Source organism: Fusarium subglutinans (genome assembly GCF_013396075.1).
Source record: "Fusarium subglutinans strain NRRL 66333 chromosome Unknown NRRL66333_c0000206, whole genome shotgun sequence".
In the NCBI taxonomy this organism is placed as follows: domain Eukaryota; kingdom Fungi; phylum Ascomycota; class Sordariomycetes; order Hypocreales; family Nectriaceae; genus Fusarium; species Fusarium subglutinans.
The window spans coordinates 63,153-84,413 of NW_023502269.1; the positions used below are offsets into that span (position 1 = coordinate 63,153).

Below are 21,261 nucleotides of genomic sequence, written 5' to 3' on the forward strand. Positions count from 1 at the left end.
AAATTATTACCTACTATACAGTACACTGCCTCCAGGGCTAAGGGTACTAGCCTTATCCTCTAGGGTAGTACTACTTTATAATAGTAAAAGGGGTAATAAGGTAATTTCCTCTGCTTATATAAATATAGCAGCATTATATCTTTATAGTTAAACCTTTTATAGTATTTTATAAAGTCCCTATAATAGGACCTTATAGTCAGTAAGTAATACAGTAGCTAATATTTAATTACTAACTCCTTTAGTATACCTAGCTTAGCTTTTAGGTCCAGTGCCTAGTAGGACTTAAGAGCGCTATTACTCTAGTATTTTAGGAATTCATTATAGCCTTTCTATTTAGCCTGCCTCTTTATATAGGCTATAGTTAGGAAGGTATTTAATAGTAGTAGCTTATAGCCTGCTTTAGTAAGTATATTTACTCTCTTATTTCCCTATATACCTTAGTGCCCTAGGCTTTATTAAAGTTAGACCTATTTATATTTTTACATAAGGCTCTGGAATTTAAGGAATTTATATTAGAATAACTCTCTAGACTTTCCTATAAGCCCTAGTATTACTAATATATTATCTATATAGACTATTATTAGGGCATTTTCTATTAAGGTTAGGGCCTTTATAAGCCTAGCCAGCGCTCCCTTAACCTTTATATTATAAACTTCTACTTATTAAAGCCTACCAGAGCCCTTTTCTATAAGCTTCTAGTCTTAATAAATAGTAAAGCCATAGCCTACGCCTTTATCGGTTATTAATCTATTAGAGAATACTACTACTTCTTCTTTTAGGAGGAGGTTAAACTATTTATTAAACTCTATGGCCTTTGTTTTCTTATCTTAGAGTATAAGTTTTACTAATAGTATAGGAGGCATAATATACAGTCTAGGGGCCTCTAGGATTAGTTTATTAGTCCGGATTAGTTATATTAGTCTTTTAAGGGCTAGCGTGTATAATATATTAAGTCTTACAGTAAGGGTATTAGTTTATTATATTTATAGGACTAGTAAATAGTAGGCATTAAGCGTTTTTAGGCAGGCTATAAATCTTCTTTAGTATATTTTTAGCAGTTATTAGATAGGGGGAAGTCCTATCTCTTAGTAAACTGCTACTATTAGGGTTATTCTCTAGACTAGTACTATGGTTTTAAGGGCATGTAAATAGACTTAGTAAAGTCACTTAATAAAATGCTTTATCTTTATTAATATACCTAAGATATTTTTACTAGGGAACTATGCCTTTACTCTATATAGGAGTATTAGGATAATATAAGCTTATATTACTTTTCTAGTATAGAGTGGCAAGGGGCCTTAGTATATGTTAGTAATCCCTTATAGGAGGCAGGCTACTATATCTGCCTTGCCTGCCTAGGTTTCTATATATATCTTAAAGGAGAGTATTTAGTCTAGCTAGATTCCTAGCTATTAGATTAAGTTATTAGCTGTCTTTGCCTAAAAGCCGTAATATATAGTAAGCAAGATGTTCTTATCCCTTTTATGCCTAGAGAAGTATATTATCTTAGTCTTCTTATAGTTAAGGGTAATACTATTTTAGTCTCCCCAGGAGATCAGGTTATGTATATTTACGTTAGCTTCCCCTAATATTTCCTCTAGTATATAGCCTATTTTTAGCATTATTGTATTATTAGTATAGCTAAATCTCCTTACTGTATTATAGATTAGGGAGCAAAGGCCAGGAAATTTATTTAGGTTAATCTCTCCTATTCCGTAGATTAGCTAAGTATAAAGCATATATAGGATTAGTAATGCTAGGGAGCCTTAAGGAAGTCCATAGTTTAGCAGTTTGGTACTTATAGTAGTTTCCTATAGTCTAACTATTGCATAGCGGTTTATTATAAATAATTCTACTTACCGTATAAGTAGGGGAGGCTAGCCTTATTAGCAGAGCCTTAGTACTATCCTATTTACTAAAACTATATTAAAGGCTCCTTTAATATCTATTAGTACTAGTATTACTACTATACCTTGCTTAAGGGCTTCTTTAATATTATATATAAGGGCTACTACTAGGTTAACTGCAGAGCGCTTAGAAAGGGCTTTAAAGTATTACTAGTTAAGTACCTAGTAGTAGACTATAGTATATACTAGCCTTCTAGCTACTAGCCTTTTAAGGCCTTTTCCTATATATAATAGAAGTATAATCAGGCACTATAAGCCTAGCAGGGCCAGGTCCTACTTACTTATCTTTAGGATTATTATAACTTATACTATTTTAAATACTAGCAGGTAATGCCCTAGTAACAGGCATTCCTAGAATAGCTACGTAGTAAAGTCTATAATATATAGCTATACTATATACAGTAGTTTTACTGTAATATTATTAGCCTCTGGTATAGTGTTACCTGTGCCTAGAAGGACTTTAGCTACTTTATCTAGTATTACTATAAAGCAAAAGGAGAGCTTTTCCTTTACCTCTAGTGCCTAGGGATCCTAAATATTATTATTACTATTTAGCCTCTCTAGGATTGCCCTGCAGAGGGCTTCTACACAGTCTTCTTAGGTCTTATAAACTTATCCCTTGAATTTTAGTAGTAGCAGCTTAAGTTAGCCAGGGCTTTTTATCTACCGGGTGATCTTAAAGATATTATTAGGTCTGTTAATTTCTTCTGTCTATTATCTCCAGAAGTCCCTTTTAGCAGTATAGGTAATCCTTTAGAAGGTTTTCTTTTCTTCTTAGGCCCTCTGCTGGCTATAGGTTTTATAGGCTTTAAGCTATTCCTTATAGGCTTCCTTACAGTCTTCTGTCTACTATGGAGATTCCCTAGTATATCTCCTTATGGGTTTACTTGTAAGTCCTAGTGCAGTTTATAGCACCTTTACTAGTACCTTAGCTACTCTATCTAGCTAGTAGATGGTCAGTATTCTATCGGTCTTGTATAAGAGCTTGGCTATCTGGGCTACTACTTCCTTAAATTTCTCTTTATTAGTAACCTTATGTTATATTAAGTTCAAGGGTGTATTAATAGGCAAGTCTAGTGTAATACTTAGTATAAAGTAGTCTACACTGGTTACTAGGTATTCTTTAATAATAGCATTTACTAGGGGAATATTTAAAAAAGCTAGGTTAATAGTATTACCGTATTTGTTTATAGGGTCGTTTAGGGTGTTAAGTAGGCTAAGGTTTTGCTAAGCTGCCTAGTCTACTACTCTCTGTCCCTTGCTGCTAGTAGGACCTGTTTACTATAAGTTATAGCAGGTATTAAAGTCTTTTGCAACTAGGCACCGTTCAGGGGCCTTCCAGTTTTTAAGTATTTCCAGTATATTATCTTTGCCTAGGCACCTGTAGATATTTACAATTATTATACTGCCTGCTTATATCCAGACAATATCCCTGGTCTTATATAGTCTAAGTTAGCTAGCAATTAGTCCTTCCTTAATCAGAATATATATAATAACTCTAGGTCTTATATTAAAGTCTTTCTATATAAGGCAAGGGGAGTATATATTATATACTGCATGCTATTTTATCTAACATTATTTATCCTTTATAATATAAGTCCAGGGCTCTTAGATAATTATAAATATATAACCGCTCCTATATACTAGGGCTAGCGCTGCCTTGTACACTTCTAGACTTTTACCTATATTTACTTAATAGATCGTAATAGGCATCTTTATAGAGGCATATCTTATATTTTTACTATTTATAGGCTCTATTAGTAGCTATTACGTTAAAGTCCTATTTTAAAGACTTAGCACAGGGCTATTTACTTAGGTACTATAGTTATAGCATAGTATCTACTACTAGGGAGGATAGCAGTTAGGTGCCTCCTAGAGGCAAGCTTATTAGGTCCTTTAGGTTAATGCTATTATATATTTATTAGCTAGCTTTCTATACTCTTTTACATTCTGCCTTACTAATCTTTTAAATCTTGCCATTTTCTTATTATAGGCAGAGAGAGTATATTATTTTATCTACTAGGTGCAGGCCCTAGTAGTTTACGTATCTTAAGGGAGTTGTATAGTTACTATTATATTCCTTTAGGCTATACTAAAGGCATTAGGTAGCGCAGTTATAGTTATATCTAGGGTAAAAGTCCTAGCAGTTAGAGTACTAAAGGATAGGTATAGGCTTATTAATAATTCTAGACTATTTACTTAAGCTAAAGAGTTTAAATTATTAAGGGGGTTTTTTAAGGAAAAAGATTACTATATTATATAGTTTTATAGTCTTATTATAGTTATATTTAGAAATACTATATTTTACCGGTACTAATCCTATTTAGTTTTAGATTTCTTTACCTAGGAGTGTTTTAGTTATAATATTAGTTTAGTCTATAATATTAATAAAGTTTCTAGGGCAGTTAGTAACTATATATATATACTATTTTTACGCTAGCTTTACTGCTATTGCTCTAAGAGCAGCGCTAATTTTATATATGTAGGCAAGGATCCTCTATTAGACCCCTGTATCCTTAAGGCAGATTACCTAACCTGATTTAACCTTAGCTAGGTATATAATATTAGTAGCATTAAGCTTAGCAGTATTAATTATATATTGCCTAATTGCTATTAGTTCTTTATTTCTATAGAAAGATTTATTATAAAGTTATATAAAAACTCTAATATTATAATCCTGGTTTATATAATCAGGCAGTTTAGGTTTATTATTTTAAAGGAGTTTATAGTCCTTGTATATAACTAGAGTCTAGAGTTTAGTAATATAGCTATTATTATTACAGTTTACAGTCTATTATTATTTATTACTAGGGTTAATTATAAATATTACTTTAATATTATTTAAGAAGGCATTATTAATTATTTACTTAGTAAGGTTAAGGAAGCCTTTAGTAAGTACCTTTACTACTAGCGCTTATATATTATCCATAAATTATTTAGTAGTATTATTAAATACTTACATAAAGGCTTTAATAACTTTATACTTACATATAATACACTATAATCTATCTAAGGCAATACCTTCTAAAATATTACTTATTATTATTAGCTTCTAGCTAGTCTTATTAGGCTAGGTAGTATTTAAGTTAGGCAGTTCTTTAGCTATAATAATATTACTACTAGCAGAAGTATTATCTTTTACATATCTTCTATTTTGCGCTGGGTTAGGAGGCATAGCGACTTCTCCATTACAGATGTCTATGCCAGCGCCCTAGAGGAGGGTGCTTCTTGCATTTCTGGCCGTTCTACTAGGCATACTAGGCCCAAGACCAAGTGCAGTCTTATCATCAGGGCCAGTAGCCATAACGATTTTAGTATTTTATGCTCTATTAGTGTTTTTAGTGTGTTTAGGTGTAGCTCCTTAACAGCGCTTGTTAAGGAGTTGGATGTAGGAGGGAGGTCTGGGTTGTTAAGTTACGTTCTTGACAGCGGCTGTAGGGTAATCTATGAGACTCGGACGAAGGGAATTGCTGAGAGTGCGTCTTTGGAATTCAACGTAGAAACGAAGCCAATCTGATCTCAATCATATAATCCATAGAGTCAAAATGGATGACGGTTAAAGGCGCACATAGTTATATTGTGTCCTTCGATTCAGCTGAGACGTGGGGAGGGAAAGCTCGGGAGCGGGTGCAGCCGCCGTGGCGCAGCGGCGGTTGAGAGATCGATCCACTCGTTAACCGTTTATGTCAAGAGGGCTGAAACTCCCTCCCAAATGTGATTTAACTGACAAGCCCCGAGTTTCAATTCTGATTTCTCTTCATTCTGCCATCATGTTGTCCTGACTTTTGTGTCTCCCGTTTTGTCCTCCGTTGAAGTTGTTTCCCCTGAATTGTCCTTCGATATCGTTTGTTAGGCGCACACCTCTTACCAGCTAAACCTTGATACCTCTCCTCCCATATTGTAACACCGTCAGGATGGCTGAACCTGGCAGCCCAGGCTGGAAATGGTTTCCCAATGTCAAGGCCAGTTGGTCACTCGATGTCGTGACGCTTCTTGCGGTCATTGGGGAATCTTCTATGGCTGAACAGACTCAGACTATCACGGCATCGTTACTGTGTCTGCTACCTCGACTGATCCCAGCCCCTCAGGCTCTGCTCAAGCCTTCACGTCCAAGCCGAATGCCCGAGACACTCGCAAAGATGACGGGTGTGTATAGTGGAACCACGCTCGACTCTGTGGGCTTCTTTGCCACGATCATTACTCCTTTGGATGCCCTGCAACCTTTCAGCTTCCGCGTGCTTGAGATCACTCATACGGACCCTTCTTTTGGCGACATTGATATGAATCCTCCTTCTGCCCAAGAAAGCTGGTCTACTCGAGGTCGGAACTGGGTCAGATCTCGTCGCTCGAATTCTCAAACCACAGAGAAACTGCCAAATGAGAAAGACCCTCAAAGCAACAGAATTCCCCGAGCCCCCCATATAGAGGAGGGCGGGCTTCCTCTACCAAACACAGCGCGAACAACGACATGTCGTCCTCCCGGGGACAGTTTTCCAAGCAATGGGGATGCCCCTAAACCGCTCGTGCGCCGTCCTACGGCCAAGCAGAAAGTTCAAGATATGCTTGCAAACCCGACATTTGCCAACACGAAGAGACGACCTGCGGTCCCGGCCAAGCTCTTCTCGCCAATCCACATTCTCTCAGTATTTTCATGCCTTCTAAGCACAGCAATCATCACCTGTGCTGTGGTGTGGCAAGATGGAAATGCCATTCTGGCTGTTTCCCTGATATCTTTTGCATCGACTGTGGTGGGCTATGCTTCATTCTGGCATCCTATTCTCATGAATCGCAAACATACGAATGAGGTCCCTAGAGGTGATGTAATGATAAGAACACGGGAAGGCGCGTTTCTACTCATCAAATGTACAGAAGAGGTTGCCCGAGAATTGTACTCAGGGACCGAAGAGTGTCACTATCATGTTGGTGGCCGCACATATCGGCTTCTTATGGCCCTTGGAACGACTCTTCTTATGCTAAGCGTTGTGCTCCTTGGAAACTGCACGTGGAACTCTCAGATATTCATTGGTGGAAGTTACATCGTCCTCAATGGACTGTATTGGGGCTTAGGCATGCTCCCTCGATCATACTTTTGGGATCTCTCGCGGTATCAATGGCAGGACGTAACCCCTGAAGATGCGAAGAATGCAAATGAAATCACAGACGTGAATGACCAACGAGAGGGCTACCCGAGCTTCACACGTACTTTGTGGTTCGCTATCCGCGAGACTCAACTTACTGGCTGGGTTGGCCGCAGTGGAGCAGCTCCAGGTACGAAACAGTGGAATAAGTGGCTCAAGGAAGCACTGCAGAATGCCAAGGATGGTAACAGATCTTGGGACTCAGTGGCCAGAAAGGATGCTATTATGAAGGAGAGCCTCAGTGCGGATGAGATTCCCGATGAAGCGGCGCAACATGCGCCTGCGGTCGAAGTTCAGAATTCTTCTACGGAAAAGGACCGCACGACATTTTAGGACGGAAATTGCAGGGAGTTTATAGCAGGAAAACGAGTCAGACGAGGTTTTTGGTGTATGGCTGTAGGCGAACCGGGAGCATAACCATCTTGTGATGGATATAAAAGCCATTGGCTTATTATTTCTGTATGCTGGATATTGACGAGACGAGCCCTTCTTTGACGCATCATGTATAACGACGTATTTGAGTGTAGACTGAAGTTGGACATATAGATACCTTGAAACTTTTGAAATTGAGCATATCTTGAAATAAAAAAGTCTAATAAACATGGATAGGGCCCCTAGAACGGCAGTAGAATGAATCTATGCATCTTTGGCGGTGACCATGTCACATTCCAAACGCCGGCTATTTCTAATCAAATGATGCTTCATCCCGCCCCGATTTTGGCCTTCTCAAACAATAATTTTCAGAAAAATGTACTTAATCCTCGAAATAGATGCCCTTCTTATCGTGGATGTCGATGGCACCACCACGGTAGCTGCCCCTCTTCTTTTTGTTCTTCTCCTTCGTAAAGCCCTTACCCTTGGTAACAATCAGATCCTCGTGAGCCTTTTGGGAATAGGCGATAGAGACGTATTCGTTGGAAGCGAACTTGGGGTCAACCTTGATGTTCTTGGGAATGCGTGAGAAGGGCTCGTTCTGCTTCTTGCGTCCGTTACCGTTCACAACGGGGTCCGGGGGGAGAGGTGGGTAAGCAGAGTTTGACTGGAACTCGGGCGAAGTCTTGTCTAACGTGACAGAAGAGTCGGAAGAGTCCTTAACTTCTTTCTGCTTCTTGACCTTCTTTTCTTTCTTGGTCTCCTTTACATTGGAGTCGGAGTCAGAGTCGCTGGAGTCGGAGTCGGAGTCCGAAGAAGAGCTGTCAGAGTCGGGAAGTGGCACCTTGGCGGCAGCCTCGTCGTCTGAGTCACTGGAGTCGGAATCAGAGCTCGAATCAGAACTTGAATCGGAGCTAGAAGAGCCAGAGTCCGATTTGGCGCTCTCGTCGTCCGAGTCGCTGCTCGAATCACTATCGCTAGAATCGGAGGATTCGCTTGAGGAGGAGGATTCGCTGGAGGAGGAAGAAGAAGAAGAGTCGCTGGAGGAGCTTGAGGAAGCGGCGCGCTTCTGCTTCTTGGCCTTGGGTTTGTCCGAATCAGATTCGGAATCGGAGGAGCTCGAGTCAGAATCAGAGTCCGAAGATGAATCAGAGGAACTCTCGTCGACGGGAGCTTTTCGCTTCAGGGTGTTAGAGACCTTGGGCTTGGCAGCCTCGTCATCGTTGTCGTTATCGTTGTCGTTATCGGAGTCGCTGTCGCTGTCGCTCTCCGAGGACGACTCGGCGTCCTTCATATCCACATCCTCTTCCTTGGCGTCGCTTGAATCAGAGCTGGAGTCGCTGCTAGCAGAGCTGCTAGAATCTTTCTCAGAGGACTTCTTTATGCTGTAATTGATAGACTTGCTACTATCATCGCCCTTGGCAGCCTCCCATGTCTGGTAAACACTGACAAGGGAAGGATTACCCTCTTCATCAGTGGCAGCAGTCGCCTTCCAGCCCTTCTTCTCTCTCTGCTTCTTGAAGGCATCGGCAGCGCCCTTGAAAGAATGGTCAGAGAGGAAATTCTCTACCAAGTCCATGAGCTGACCCGGGGGAGGCGTAGATGGGGCCTCGCTCTTGGGCGCAGCGGCCTTTGTGCTCTTCTTGCCCATGTTGTCGGAAGAAGGTTTGATGGGATTTAGGGGGTTGTTGGAGAATAGCCACGAGGGAGGGCTTTGTTTGGAGCCAGACATACGCCAATGCAACAAAGTGAAGCTTAGGCAATTGCAAAACAGCAAGAAATTGTCTTCAGTATCGGGGACTGATATAAATATTTCTTGGACTTCGCGCTGATCAAAGACTGGCTACAGAAAAATTTCTGTGGACGGGTGGATTGATGGTGGGGGCCTGTCCAGTTTATTGACGTTCTAATTCTTATCGATAGGTTCCTTAATAGGCAAAGACTACTCTTACCTAGCAAGTTGCGTCTGGAACCGCCCTTGACGCACAAGTAAATCCGTTAAGAATGACAGGGATTACTGTAGACAGACACTACCGGAACTGCTCTCACCACTAACTCGTCTACTTTTATACAGGCTACCTAGCCAGGGGTAGGCTGCTGAAGCTCAAACATCATCACCTCTTGTCGAATTATTATTGTCTTCAACCAAATCCCGTCTTTATTGAACAAGATATACAGGCCGCGTTCTTCAGCTCAACATCGTAGATCCAGACAAAGAGCTTGGTCACGCTTGCAATATGTCAACGAACGCAACGAAACGGAAATTCAATACCTTATTGCAAGGCTTAGGGTCATCGAGCTCGAAAGCCGCCAACGACACGTCGGCGCACGAGGCCGGCTCGCCTTCAAATCGCTCAACTACTTCGCCTGGCTCAGAAACTCGTGTATTCGGCGCAGATGCCGAATTGCTTCAAAAGCGTCGAAGATTAGGCTTTCCAGATTCAACAGCACCCAAAGCTGGCAAAAGAACAAACCTATCTGCGACCCTCTCTGCTATCGTTTCCCGACGCACACAAGCACAGGACTCGTCCAAGAAGCCTGCAGCGGCGCCCGCGCGATATGCACCGACCGATCGAGGAGACCTCTTGAAAAGGCTAGGCACGTTCCAAGAAATAACAGACTGGACCCCAAAGCCGGACAAAGTGAATGAGATAGAATGGGCAAAGCGTGGCTGGGTTTGTCATGGCAAGGAAACAGTTCGCTGTCTTCTCTGCCATCGAGAACTGGTTGTCAAACTCAATCGCAAGGTTGTGGATGGAAAGGAGGTTCCTGTTCTCGTGGCATCCGAGATAGGTAGGCACCCCCGCAACCGAGCCCTTTATCATTGCGCTGACCTTCAGTAGAGGATGCATTGGTAGACAAGTATGCTGATCTCATTGTAACTTCACACCAGGATGATTGTCTCTGGCGTAAGCGGGGCTGTGATGGTAAGTTGTCTCGTCGGAAGCGCATATCGTCGTTGTTTTCTGACCTTGTTTGCAGATTCCCTTCTCCGGTTGTCTTTAACCAATGCAACTACGAGTCTTGCGGCTTTACGTGAGCGCTATGATGAGCTGCTAGCACGAATATCATTCTTGCCCTATGAGTTCAATCTTCGACTGCCAGAGGAGTTGAACTTGGACGATGTTCTTTCACATCTACCGAACGACTTCTTCACCAAACCGCCAGCCGCAAAGGAGACCGAGGCGCAGCCAAATCGAGTCGCACTATCGCTTGCCTTGATGGGATGGCAAGGCCTCAATAATGTCCGTATCGGTGCAGTGCCAAACTCGGCATCATGCCATACCTGTCTCAGGCGACTAGGATTGTGGATGTTCAAGAGCAAGGAAGTGGGTGAGAACAATGAGGTTCTGGTACCGGCCCCTATGGACTTCTTAGATCCAGCTCGAGAGCATCGCTTCTTTTGCCCATGGGCGAACTCTGAGACACAGAAGCAGGCACATTCCCAGAAGGCTTCTGGGCAAGACTTGCCAGGCTGGAAGGTGTTGGTGCGAACCATCGCAAATGAAGCACATCTTCAGAGTGTTTATGAGGGACGTTCACCTGCGAGACCGCGAACTGAACGACCAATGGGAGCACCATCCACACCTCAGAGGCCTGGAACGGCCGCCTCCATCAACACACCGACTCAGACCCCTGGTTCTGTTAGGCCTGGGGTAGATAATGTCGAAGAAGACGAGAAAGAGAGAGATGTAAAGGATAAGGAGAGATGGGCGAGGTTGAAGAGAGTCAAGAGTTTGTTTGATACGAAAGGGAGCAGGAAGCTGAGGCACTCGATAAGCAAGTCCATTAGTAGACCCGGAACCGCCACTTCGACAAAATCGGCCAAATCAAATGGAGGCCAGACGGAGTGATGAGTAGAGTCTCTGCATTTGTTTGTAATACACTTGATGATACCATAGTTGTGATGTTAGCATAGGGGCAAGGCACAGACGGGCATCTCCCCCCTGAAAGCTGTATTAATACATTATTCAAGCCGGGGCTGGCCCTCGCACCAACTCGATTCTCTACATATGAGGTGTTTTGATCATGTCGAACCAACTATGTACAATGATCAAGAGCTAAATATCACGTATATGAGTCGATTGGGTTTCGACACCCAAGCTCATGACTTCCAAACGATATTATCAAAAGAGACGACCTTCCCTGTATAAGCCTTTGTCTCGGGTTGCTTTTCTATCTTGTCCCCCAGAGAAAAGCCAGCCATTTCCAGTATTGCAAGTCTTACACCTCCAATGCCACCTCCATCACCAAGCCGGCGGGATACGGATGCAATTTTGGAGGCTGTGGCATAAATATCCAGCACACGCCCAGACCCTTCCCTCCAAGAGGCAGCTGATTGGGCCTCTAGACCGCGCATGATTGCTGCGATCTGAGTATGAAGCCTGTGACATGTATCTTGCCACTCCTTTCCAGGCTTATCCGCTTTGGTGATGACAACCAATGTTCGAGTATTAGACTGAGCAAGTGTTCTGAGCATCCATCTATCCGTTTCTTTGAGCTTCTTGTCGGCCGGTATCAAGATCACAGCGCCACGAAGCATGTTCCTGACGTTGAGATACTTCAGGATAGTCTTTCCCCAGGCCTCTTGACTTTTAAATCCGTAACCCGGGGTGTCCATCAGCACCAGACTGTGCTTTGGCGGTGCGTCACCTTTGCGAATGAGCTCCTTGGCAATCTTGGGACGTGGCCCAACACCATACGCATTCATCGTCGTAGTCTTGCCTGGTTTGTGGCTCACCTTGGCTATTTCCCGATCACCAAGAAGGGCATTGAGGAAAGATGATTTTCCAGCATTGGAGGCACCCAGTACAACAATTTCTGGGATATGGTCGTTTTGGGGGTGGTCATGAAGGTTTTCGGCAGAGTAGAGTATCTGGTAGCGTTCTTCAAAGAACTTTCCAGCTGCTGCCAGAGCAGGCTTGTCTTCTTTCGGCACATCGACTGGTGAAGTTGAGCCCTGCTTGAAACAGATCGACTCACTCTCTATCAATACCTGCTGATAAGGCTTGATTCCCTTAGGCAATGGTCCTCGCGGTTTAGCCTTTCGTGGTTTCGAGGTCCTTTCATGGAGAGAAAATCCTGGCACGATGATCCCCTGAGCAGATGGCTGACTTTTGGATTCTTCAGCCTTCACGTTGGAGCCTAAGGTCGGCGTGACTGCAACTGGTGAAGTTGCAGGACTGACTTGCTGTGCTTGGTTGGAGATACGACCTGTAGCTCGGCGTAGTGGTCGTTGACGCAGGTTCATCCGACCTGACGTACTGAACTGGGCTTTCTGCCCGGCATTCTTGGAGCATAATGATAAACGACATAGCTGATTTGCCGAAAAGACTCGTAGTGGTGTCATGGTGACCTCTATTGAACGGGCAATGTATAGTGTAGGAGCTAGGTAACTCAGATATAAGAATTTTCGTCAAATGGGTTTCTCGTCCCAGTTCTGCGCAATCAAAACAACATGGCCATTTCCGTAAGACAGCAGCGTAAAATGATAGAAGGAACATAAAGACAAGACAACCGAGAACAAAAAGCCAATAACTGCATACCGGAGAAGTGTGAGGTTTGCGATGAGTTTGAGGATGTCACGTGCTTCTTCGGGTGGTCCACCAGATTTCTAGATTATGGACTGTGAGAACAAGTAGAATAACCTCGACTCGTTGGAGCAAGTCAAGAAAAAGCCTAGGTACCTGCAAGAGGCACAAAACTCGTGGGTATTTTCCAAGGGAACCTGTTAAAAGGGCCGAGGTACTAAACGCCCAAGCTTTTAGTTTCCAGCATCACCGCCAAAATGGTATCAGCAAACCTTACTGAGATCGACGCCCACGAGCAGCCATCTGATGAGATGCGTTCTGAGTGGAAGAGCTACATGCGTCAAGACCACAAAAGTCTGCTTAACGATCCTCGAATCGATGATCCTCGCGCTCCCCTAGAAGAGTCTGGTTTCCGTCAAGTCTCGAGTCTTTCGAAAGAGCAGGTTGCAAAAGGTTTCGGTCACCTCAACCCTGACTTTGCCTTGCAGGTCGAGAAGGATGTTCCTGTTATACACCACCCATTGATACCAGGTACTTAGAACTCCTTGTCCTTGCTATGCCAAAAACCTAACATAACCATAGGCCTGTTGATTCTTCCTTCACTTGTACCTGAGACTGTGCAGCTGGATTTACTGGATCGTCTGATCCATCGTGATCTCAGTGTCCAGAATCACCAGACCAATCTACATCTACACTACAACCTTTCATACCCAGAAGGTAAGGACGACGATGAACGGTCATTCTTCTCTGTCAGTCCAGAAACACCGGCATCGTTTCTCCCAAAGGACCCCAGCGTTCATAAGCCACTGTCAATCAAGCAGGTTATGCAGCGAAAACTGCACTGGGTAACGCTTGGAGGCCAGTACGACTGGACCAATCGTGTTTATCCCGAGGAATTGCCTCCTCAGTTTCCAGATGATATCTCACACATGCTTGAGGACCTGTTCCCCGAAACTGTCGCCCAAGCAGCCATCCTCAACTTCTACACGCCAGGCGATACTATGATGATGCACCGAGATGTCAGCGAGGAGACAGACAAGGGACTTATCAGTTTGAGTTTCGGCTGTGATGGACTCTTTATGATTGCACCCAATGACTTTAAAAAAGGGTCCCAAAATGAAACACCAAGCGAGAAGCAGTATCTGCTCTTGAGGCTCAGATCTGGGGATGCCATCTATATGACACAGGAGTCGAGATATGCCTGGCATGGAGTGCCTAAAGTGCTGAAAGATACATGCCCAAGTTATCTTGAAGATTGGCCAGCCCGTGGCAATGAGAAGTTTGCGGATTGGCGAGGATGGATGAAAAATAAGAGAATCAACCTAAACGTTAGGCAAATGCGAGATTAGCAGACGAATACCTATTCCATGATCTTGTTTAAAGCATACTGCTTATCCTGGCAAGTTCTAACACATTACTTGAAACTGAGCATTATCATTAGACGCTTTCATATGCTATTTTGAAAACCACTTGTGCTTCCTCTCCAGTTGCTTGCTAAGCGTACAGAAATCTGGTCGCTACTCATGCAAAGCTTGACAGAACATATTCCATACCTTATCCCATAAAAAACGCCTCATCAAGCAAAGCCAAATCCTTGAGCATTCTCAAGTGCCATCCCAAGCCGCTCTCTTAACACCTCTTTATCTCTATACTCTGGCAGAAGGAGTGTGCCATAACAGGTATATGCTGTTGGTAAATGTCCACTCGCGCCATCTTCTTCACCATTCTTTTGTATTACAAATTGTAGATTCTTCATGCCGCCGACAGGAACACGGTCGGACGATGTCACAAATTCCAGAAGGCGTTGTTTCATTCTCTCGTCGTACCTCTTCACGATGGACCAGAAGTCTTTAATGGTACGATGCGAAGCATCCCAGCCCACGTAGCGCGCGTACCGCTTCAATTCGATGATGTCAATTTCTTGAACACCCTCAACGAGTGACTGCAAGGTGGATGGACTGAGGAGCGAGAGTGACTTTCTATCGAGGCAAGAGTTGAACCCTTGCTCGAAAGCAAGATACTGCCGTCGAATGGAAATATCTGTGAGGTGACGGATGTAATCGATGATATAGTCGTCCCGATTTTCGTTGGTAACAAGGGGAGCGTCATCTGGGTTACCCATATGTGGCGGTGCAATATCACACAAGCTTGACGCTGCCTTGGGCCAGCCCATTTGTTCGCCCATCCTCATATCTCGTGTCACAACGGTACCGAGCGATTCAACTGAAAATTCGTACGTGCGGGCAAAAATGTCCTCAACGAGCCCATCCTTTTCGTCCCACTCCAGTAATGTTGTCAGCCCGTTTGCCAAATCTGGCCAACCATCGGCAATGTGGTGAAGCTCTTCAACCGGTTTGCCCAGCAGTTTCCGGTAAAGGGCCTTTGGAAAAGTGATGGGCAGCGTCAGGCCATTGTACAAGGCGAGTGACATCAAAAGCCCCACTAGTTCGTACTTCCAATCTTCAGTCAATGACCCAGGGGTGAACCAGGCCATGCGTGTCCGTTCGTCAACAGTGAAAGCACCATATTGGGGATCGAGGCACTCCGCAATTGCCAATCGGAAAAACTCTTGTTGGACACCTCCAGAATCAAAGCCCTCCTCGCCACTATTCTCACCCAAGTGCACCTTTAGCGGGCGAAGAAGCTCCCGTTTCTCTCGTCTCCAAAGCTGGTCGAAGGCATCTCGGGCGACATTACTCCTGCCGATTTCGAGAACTAGGTATTTCGATGAAGCTGTTCTCAAGAGATCTTGTAAAACCATCTTGTGGTGGGGATTAGTAATGAGACTACCGGGATCGACAATAGCACTCATGCGAGTTTTTAATGAACTCGACTCTTCGAACATACGACTCATTCGGGCAAAATTGATGGAGCGAAAGAAAGAAACAAGCGTGTCGGGGCTGAAGATGTAAGGGTAATCTAGAATATGTCGTCGCCAGCGTGTCGACTTGAACGTTAACCAGTCCACAGGCATCTCGATCGAATCTAAGCGCTCTGAAAGATAATCGACCCGAAATTGGATATCCCCAAGAAGGAGAAGATTTCGGTTAGCATCTTGGAGAAGTTAGTAAGGTCAAAATAGTATTGATTGGCTAATCGGGGCATGCACATACGTAGGGTCTGGATGAACGATAAAGCTCCCCCAAATGGCCCGTCCATGGTAAAATCGGCTCGACCGTCCCATTCGTTGAGTAATATGGTGCGTGCCCAATCTAGAAGAACAGTAGGCACACGAGTCTCATGCAAAAGACGCTCTGATTGTGGGAATTCCAGAATCGTCGCTGAGCCTGTACTGAGAAAATCGAGCTGGTCAACTAAAGGTTGCAAAATATCAACATTGTTGTTTTCGGTCTCATTTAAGGGGCCAGCGTTGTCCATCTCGTTAGAAAAGTGCCGTCTGGCTGTGATGGCGCAAAATAGCCTACGCGCAAGTCTGATAGCCAAGTCGTTTGAGAATGCATCATCATAATCTAGACATCGAGACGAAGATTGCCGAGCCATGGCGCTCCGGCCGGCAAGGGTCAACCCATTGGAGCGGACGCGTGACATCTCATATAGTGTTCTCGAATCTTGAACAGCTGGAGCTGCCGCTACCAATGCATGCATGCAGATCGACATCAGATAACCGGCGTCAACATTGGATAAAGACCCCTTGTGCTTCTGTGATCTTGAGTCACTGTCCTTGATGGAATTATGTGACCTCGAATCTTGAGGAGGAACAAACAAACGCCCGGCAGCCAGCCAGAGACTGTGAAATACAAGATTACATGCGACGCGGCTTAATCGATGGAAACAGTACCAGAGTGTCTGAGAATCGTAGAGTTTTCTATCGTGAGTGAATGATTGAACAATGACTTGCGGATCCATGAGAACGTTGAAAAGCGTCTGATCATTAAACCGCTGCCACTGTTTTCTAGACCTAGTCGTGCGCGACATAGATCGGCGTCGTAGAGGCTTCCGCTGGTTCACGGGTCGTGGGTATGGATGAGTTGCGTCGGAGGCAGAGACTATAACAGACTGTGCTGTTCCATCTTCTTCGTAAATATCACAAATGAAGTCAACGAGATTGACATCGAGCTGTGACAGAGCTTGAGGCAGGATGTTTTCCAGACTGTGGGATGAGATGCCCGGTAGTGCCGTGTCAAGGTTTCTCGTCTGTTGAGAATGATTAATTCTGGGATGGCCACAATTTGCATCGTCTTTGGACCTGATTTCACCAAAAGGCTCGACATGTGCCAAAGTTGGTGGACTTGTGGGCGAAAGGGGCTGCGCCGAAGGTTTTGTAATATTTTCGAAAAAGCCTGGTTTCAAAGGCATTTCTGGGATGCCCCGTCCGGACAAACTCTTATTGTGTCTAGGTCGTACAGATTTTTCGTGCAAGATGCCGTTTACCTGAGATGGTTGAGTTGATTTTACTTTGTCCCCGGGCTTGGCGGCATTGTTCGAGTCAGTAGACCGTCGCCTGTGCTTTGGCGCAGAATTCTTTCGTGGCTTTGATAGTGACCCATTGCTGGGTTTTGGCGGTTTTGGCATGAATGAAGCCTCATTCTTATCAGTTGCATGTGGTTGTACAGCTACGGTCGTCGAAGCTGTTGTATCTGACTCGTCAGGGGCAGTACTCTGAATATCCGAGCCTGCAGTAGTTCTGGCTGAGCTCGCTGGATCTTCGGTATGGTCCAAATCCACCGCTGAATCGAGATTATTGATTTTTGTTACCATTGCAGCGACACTTCGCGGTGTCAACCATTCGAGCATCTTAAAAGTGACAGTCCCAAAGAGATTCGCGGCGAATGAGCGGTGATCTTTACTCATGGGCGCCTCGATTACACGGATCTGAGGGACCAAGTCGTGATCTTTCGAATTTGGTGTGCATGCTGCGGCTGGCCTACCTGCGTTTTGGATCGGAGAGATCGGGTCGCTTGAGTCGTCCGTTGGGGAAGCAAGGGCATCTTGGGATGATGACAAGAGTGCTCGTGGTCTAGAGATCCGTTCCTTGCGTGCACTTGGCGAGGTGGCAACGCTGGCTCTGTTATGGTCCGGATGCGAAGACGAGGATGAACGCGTGGAGAATATTAGGTTGCCAAAAGCCGCCGGCGGTTCGCGAGATTTACGGAGGAACGGACATAATCCTTTCTCCGGATCGTCCTGACTTGCTAAATATATGGCCAATGTCCTGGCACTTGTCGTGTTATATCTTCGGATGGGCGCCCGGCCTGCCAAGCGGCGCCTGCATGTGAAGCAAGTGGGAGTTGCGCAATTGACATTTTCACAACCTGATCGAAGTTGCAAGATGTATCTGCTTGGATAATCAGCACACGGAGGATGTTAAGAGAATGGATATGGTTGTCAGACGAACCTCTCCACGAGAAGCTGGAAACCATGGCGGCGACTCGCTTGGTGGATCGCATAGACTCGCGCTGGATTCTCAACGTTCTGAACATAGGCCTTGAGGTCAGGGGGCGCGTCGGAAGGCAGACGTGCAAATGGCGCTTCTTGCCATAGCCCGGCGAGAAGATCTAAGTCTGCCGTGAGTTCGATGGAATTGTCCCGGGGACGAACGGCATCGGGCGTCATGACATGGGAGGATGGGATCGCGCCTCGGTGGACACCTGGAGGGGACGTAAGAGATGGGGGATTTGATAGAGAAATATCAAAATTTAGAGAAGTATCGCATGAGGAGAGTGTGCGCGGATATTTTACACAAAGTTGATGATACAAATTAGTTCTATGAAGCTAGGGTATGCCGGTTGTGGAAGATGCCGTGTAATCTGAGGGGAGTCTGCGCCCTCAGGAGCTGTTTGGTCAGCCTCACGAAAGAGGCGATGATGCGCCCCTAGCTAACTGTCCCTAACAGAAGCCACATGTGGTTCGTACTGCTAAGTCCCCTTTCACACCACGCTGCTTGCCAGTCTGGGACTAGAGAGTGGACCCGTTCCACCTCTTGATGGCCAATGGCCCAGCCGCAATACGCGGACTAAGGCGGGCAAGAGAAATGGGGACGTCTGCTTGGAGTGACAAAAATAACTCGTGAAACTGAGTGGGTATTTAGCAATCCTTCGACTGGTCATTTTCTACATCTCGCCTCAAAGCCAGTCGGCGTTGAAGTGGCCCAGTACCCTTGCGTGGCGGGGTTTGGGGCAAAAAAAAAGTCAGTCATCCATCTCACTGATAACCTTTTCTGTGTGACGTTATCTACAGTGCCCCGCCATATCCCACCAATTCAACTCCAAATTTCCTTCCCAAACACAACCGCCTTTCGAAGACCAGGACACAACAAACGACAAGAAAATAAGTCTCATAAGTCGGGTCTGGGCTCATCAACCGTATACTTTTCACTTCCTATCATGGCGAGTGTCCAGGCGTCCGGTGCAGCCTCGCACCCATACACCTGCAACACCTGCCAAGTTGCGTATCGCAACATCGACCTGCAGAAGGGGCATATGAAAAGTGATTGGCAGTAAGTACATTCGTTGGATCTTTAGCTTGAAGCTGAGGCTAATTACTGAAAGTCGATACAACCTTAAACGTCGAGTTGCCTCGCTGCCTCCCATTTCTTCTGACGTCTTCACTGAAAAGGTTCTGCAGGCAAGAGCGGTGTCAAGCGCTGAAGCAGACAAAGCCTATTTCGAACGTGTATGTGGCATCTGCGAGAAGACATACTACAGCGAGAATGCATACCAGAACCACCTGTCGAGTCAGAAGCACAAGGCAAAGGAAGCCAGTAGTGGACAAACTGTTTCTGGTCGAGCTGACGACGAAACAACCTCGATCGTCAGCTCTACGTTCTCTCTCGGCGAACCTATTGCACCCAGCCAAGAAGAGGTTGATTCTGACGCCGAGGAAGAATTCAGCCATGTGGTTGAAGGCTTCCAGAAGGCGAGCATCACTGAGCAAAGGCCATCTCCTGTCAAGCGTCCCTCACACCCCCAGCCTTCCGTCTCAGACGCTGCACAAGGCGATAACGATGACAACAGGGCCTCCGACTCAGCCACGCCCGTTCCTGGCACTCAGGATCCCAACTTGACACTGGAGTCATGCTTGTTCTGCAACTATACCTCTCCAACCATTCCTCTCAACACACATCATATGGAACGCTTTCATGGCATGTTCATCCCCGAGAAGAAATATCTTGTTGATATCGACGGCTTGCTCAAGCAACTCCAAGATAAAATCCGAGAACACCATCAGTGCCTGTATTGTGATAAGGTTAAATCGTCCATGTTTGGAATCCAGACACACATGCGCGATACAGGCCACTGCAAGATTCCCTACGAAACTGAGCGTGACCAGCTTGAGATTGGTGATTTCTATGATTTCAGGAGCACCTACTCTGACAATGGGGAGTTGAGTGACGATGGCTCGGTTGTGAACGAGACAAGTGGAGGAGCGAAGCTCGGGGCACGCCGTCCTTCTAAGCTCACAGGAGAGGATGGAGCTGAGGTTGAGGAGGAAGGGGCAGACGGTTGGGAGACGGATAGTTCAGAATCGTCTTTGGATTCAGCTGATCTTACTGCCGTGCCGGCTGAAGGCCATATCCACCAGTTCGAACGACTGGACAAGCACCCACATCACTCACGACAAGATCCGAGACAAAGACACCAAGCCGATGGATGGCATTCTCACGCCCACAAACCTACCCGTGCCGTCTTTTATGACGATTACGAACTCCACCTCCCTACCGGCAAGTCAGTTGGTCATCGTTCATTGAACAAGTACTTCCGACAGAATTTGCACAACCACCCCTCCGCCGAGGAGCGAGCAGAGAGATTAGCAATCGAAAACGCTGAGACCGAGCAACAGGGTTCGGCATCTGATGGCCAGCTCGTTGAGAGGGAGACTGGGTCTAGATCCCGTGAAATGGTACCGCGCGGAATGGCGGGCATGGTTGGCGCGCCCGAACAACAAAAGAGGCGAGCTCGTCGGGCAGAAGAAAGAGGAAGAACCTTGGAACAAGTTCACACGAAGCAAAGGGACTTGGCCTACGGAAAGAAACACAATAACCATAAGAACTACTACTACCGTGAGATGGGTGGAGGTTGATTGGTTAGTTGAATTGTAGTTAAGAGTTTAGACAGAAATGCTAAAAGTGATTAAGACTGCGTTCTGCTGTAAATAGTATAGGTTTCCTTAATTAGTTTAATTAAATTAACTATATAATTTAAGTAGCTTAATAAGACCTTAATATTAATAATAAGCTATTACTTTAAATAAAGTAAAGCTATAAAGAATTATAATTAATATACTTAACTTTTATAATTAATAATTAATATTAAGTTAAGATTATATTTTTATTAAAAATTAAAAATAATTAAA

At 44.9% G+C, this 21,261-nt stretch overlaps 7 protein-coding genes across 7 annotated transcripts; 4 read left to right on the forward strand and 3 right to left on the reverse strand.

The window, feature by feature from the left end:
- Window positions 1-5,821: 5,821 nt before the first annotated feature.
- On the forward strand, window positions 5,822-7,378 carry FSUBG_11178 (uncharacterized protein; the record flags this gene model as incomplete). Its single annotated transcript, XM_036675832.1, has 1 exon — window positions 5,822-7,378. One exon carries the CDS (start codon window positions 5,822-5,824, stop codon window positions 7,376-7,378), a length of 1,557 nt encoding a protein of 518 aa, XP_036533357.1.
- Window positions 7,379-7,799: 421 nt separating this feature from the next.
- FSUBG_11179 (SRP40-suppressor of mutant AC40 of RNA polymerase I and III) lies at window positions 7,800-9,068 on the reverse strand (the record flags this gene model as incomplete). Its single annotated transcript, XM_036675833.1, has 1 exon — window positions 7,800-9,068. One exon carries the CDS (start codon window positions 9,066-9,068, stop codon window positions 7,800-7,802), a length of 1,269 nt encoding a protein of 422 aa, XP_036533358.1.
- A 586-nt stretch (window positions 9,069-9,654) lies between these two features.
- On the forward strand, window positions 9,655-11,271 carry FSUBG_11180 (uncharacterized protein; the record flags this gene model as incomplete). The annotated part of the gene is made up of 3 exons (XM_036675835.1): window positions 9,655-10,210; window positions 10,261-10,344; window positions 10,400-11,271. 3 exons carry the CDS (start codon window positions 9,655-9,657, stop codon window positions 11,269-11,271), a joined length of 1,512 nt encoding a protein of 503 aa, XP_036533359.1.
- A 251-nt stretch (window positions 11,272-11,522) lies between these two features.
- FSUBG_11181 (gtp-binding engb) lies at window positions 11,523-12,767 on the reverse strand (the record flags this gene model as incomplete). The annotated part of the gene is made up of 1 exon (XM_036675836.1): window positions 11,523-12,767. The coding sequence occupies one exon, from the start codon at window positions 12,765-12,767 to the stop codon at window positions 11,523-11,525; it is 1,245 nt and encodes a 414-aa protein (XP_036533360.1).
- A 438-nt stretch (window positions 12,768-13,205) lies between these two features.
- Window positions 13,206-14,297, forward strand: FSUBG_11182 (alkylated dna repair protein; the record flags this gene model as incomplete). The annotated part of the gene is made up of 2 exons (XM_036675837.1): window positions 13,206-13,479; window positions 13,531-14,297. The coding sequence occupies 2 exons, from the start codon at window positions 13,206-13,208 to the stop codon at window positions 14,295-14,297; spliced, it is 1,041 nt and encodes a 346-aa protein (XP_036533361.1).
- Window positions 14,298-14,524: 227 nt separating this feature from the next.
- Window positions 14,525-18,522, reverse strand: FSUBG_11183 (e3 ubiquitin ligase HECTD2; the record flags this gene model as incomplete). The annotated part of the gene is made up of 4 exons (XM_036675838.1): window positions 14,525-16,002; window positions 16,062-16,696; window positions 16,748-18,175; window positions 18,305-18,522. 4 exons carry the CDS (start codon window positions 18,520-18,522, stop codon window positions 14,525-14,527), a joined length of 3,759 nt encoding a protein of 1,252 aa, XP_036533362.1.
- Window positions 18,523-19,292: 770 nt separating this feature from the next.
- Window positions 19,293-20,988, forward strand: FSUBG_11184 (c2h2 type zinc finger containing protein; the record flags this gene model as incomplete). The annotated part of the gene is made up of 2 exons (XM_036675839.1): window positions 19,293-19,405; window positions 19,458-20,988. 2 exons carry the CDS (start codon window positions 19,293-19,295, stop codon window positions 20,986-20,988), a joined length of 1,644 nt encoding a protein of 547 aa, XP_036533363.1.
- Window positions 20,989-21,261: the final 273 nt, after the last annotated feature.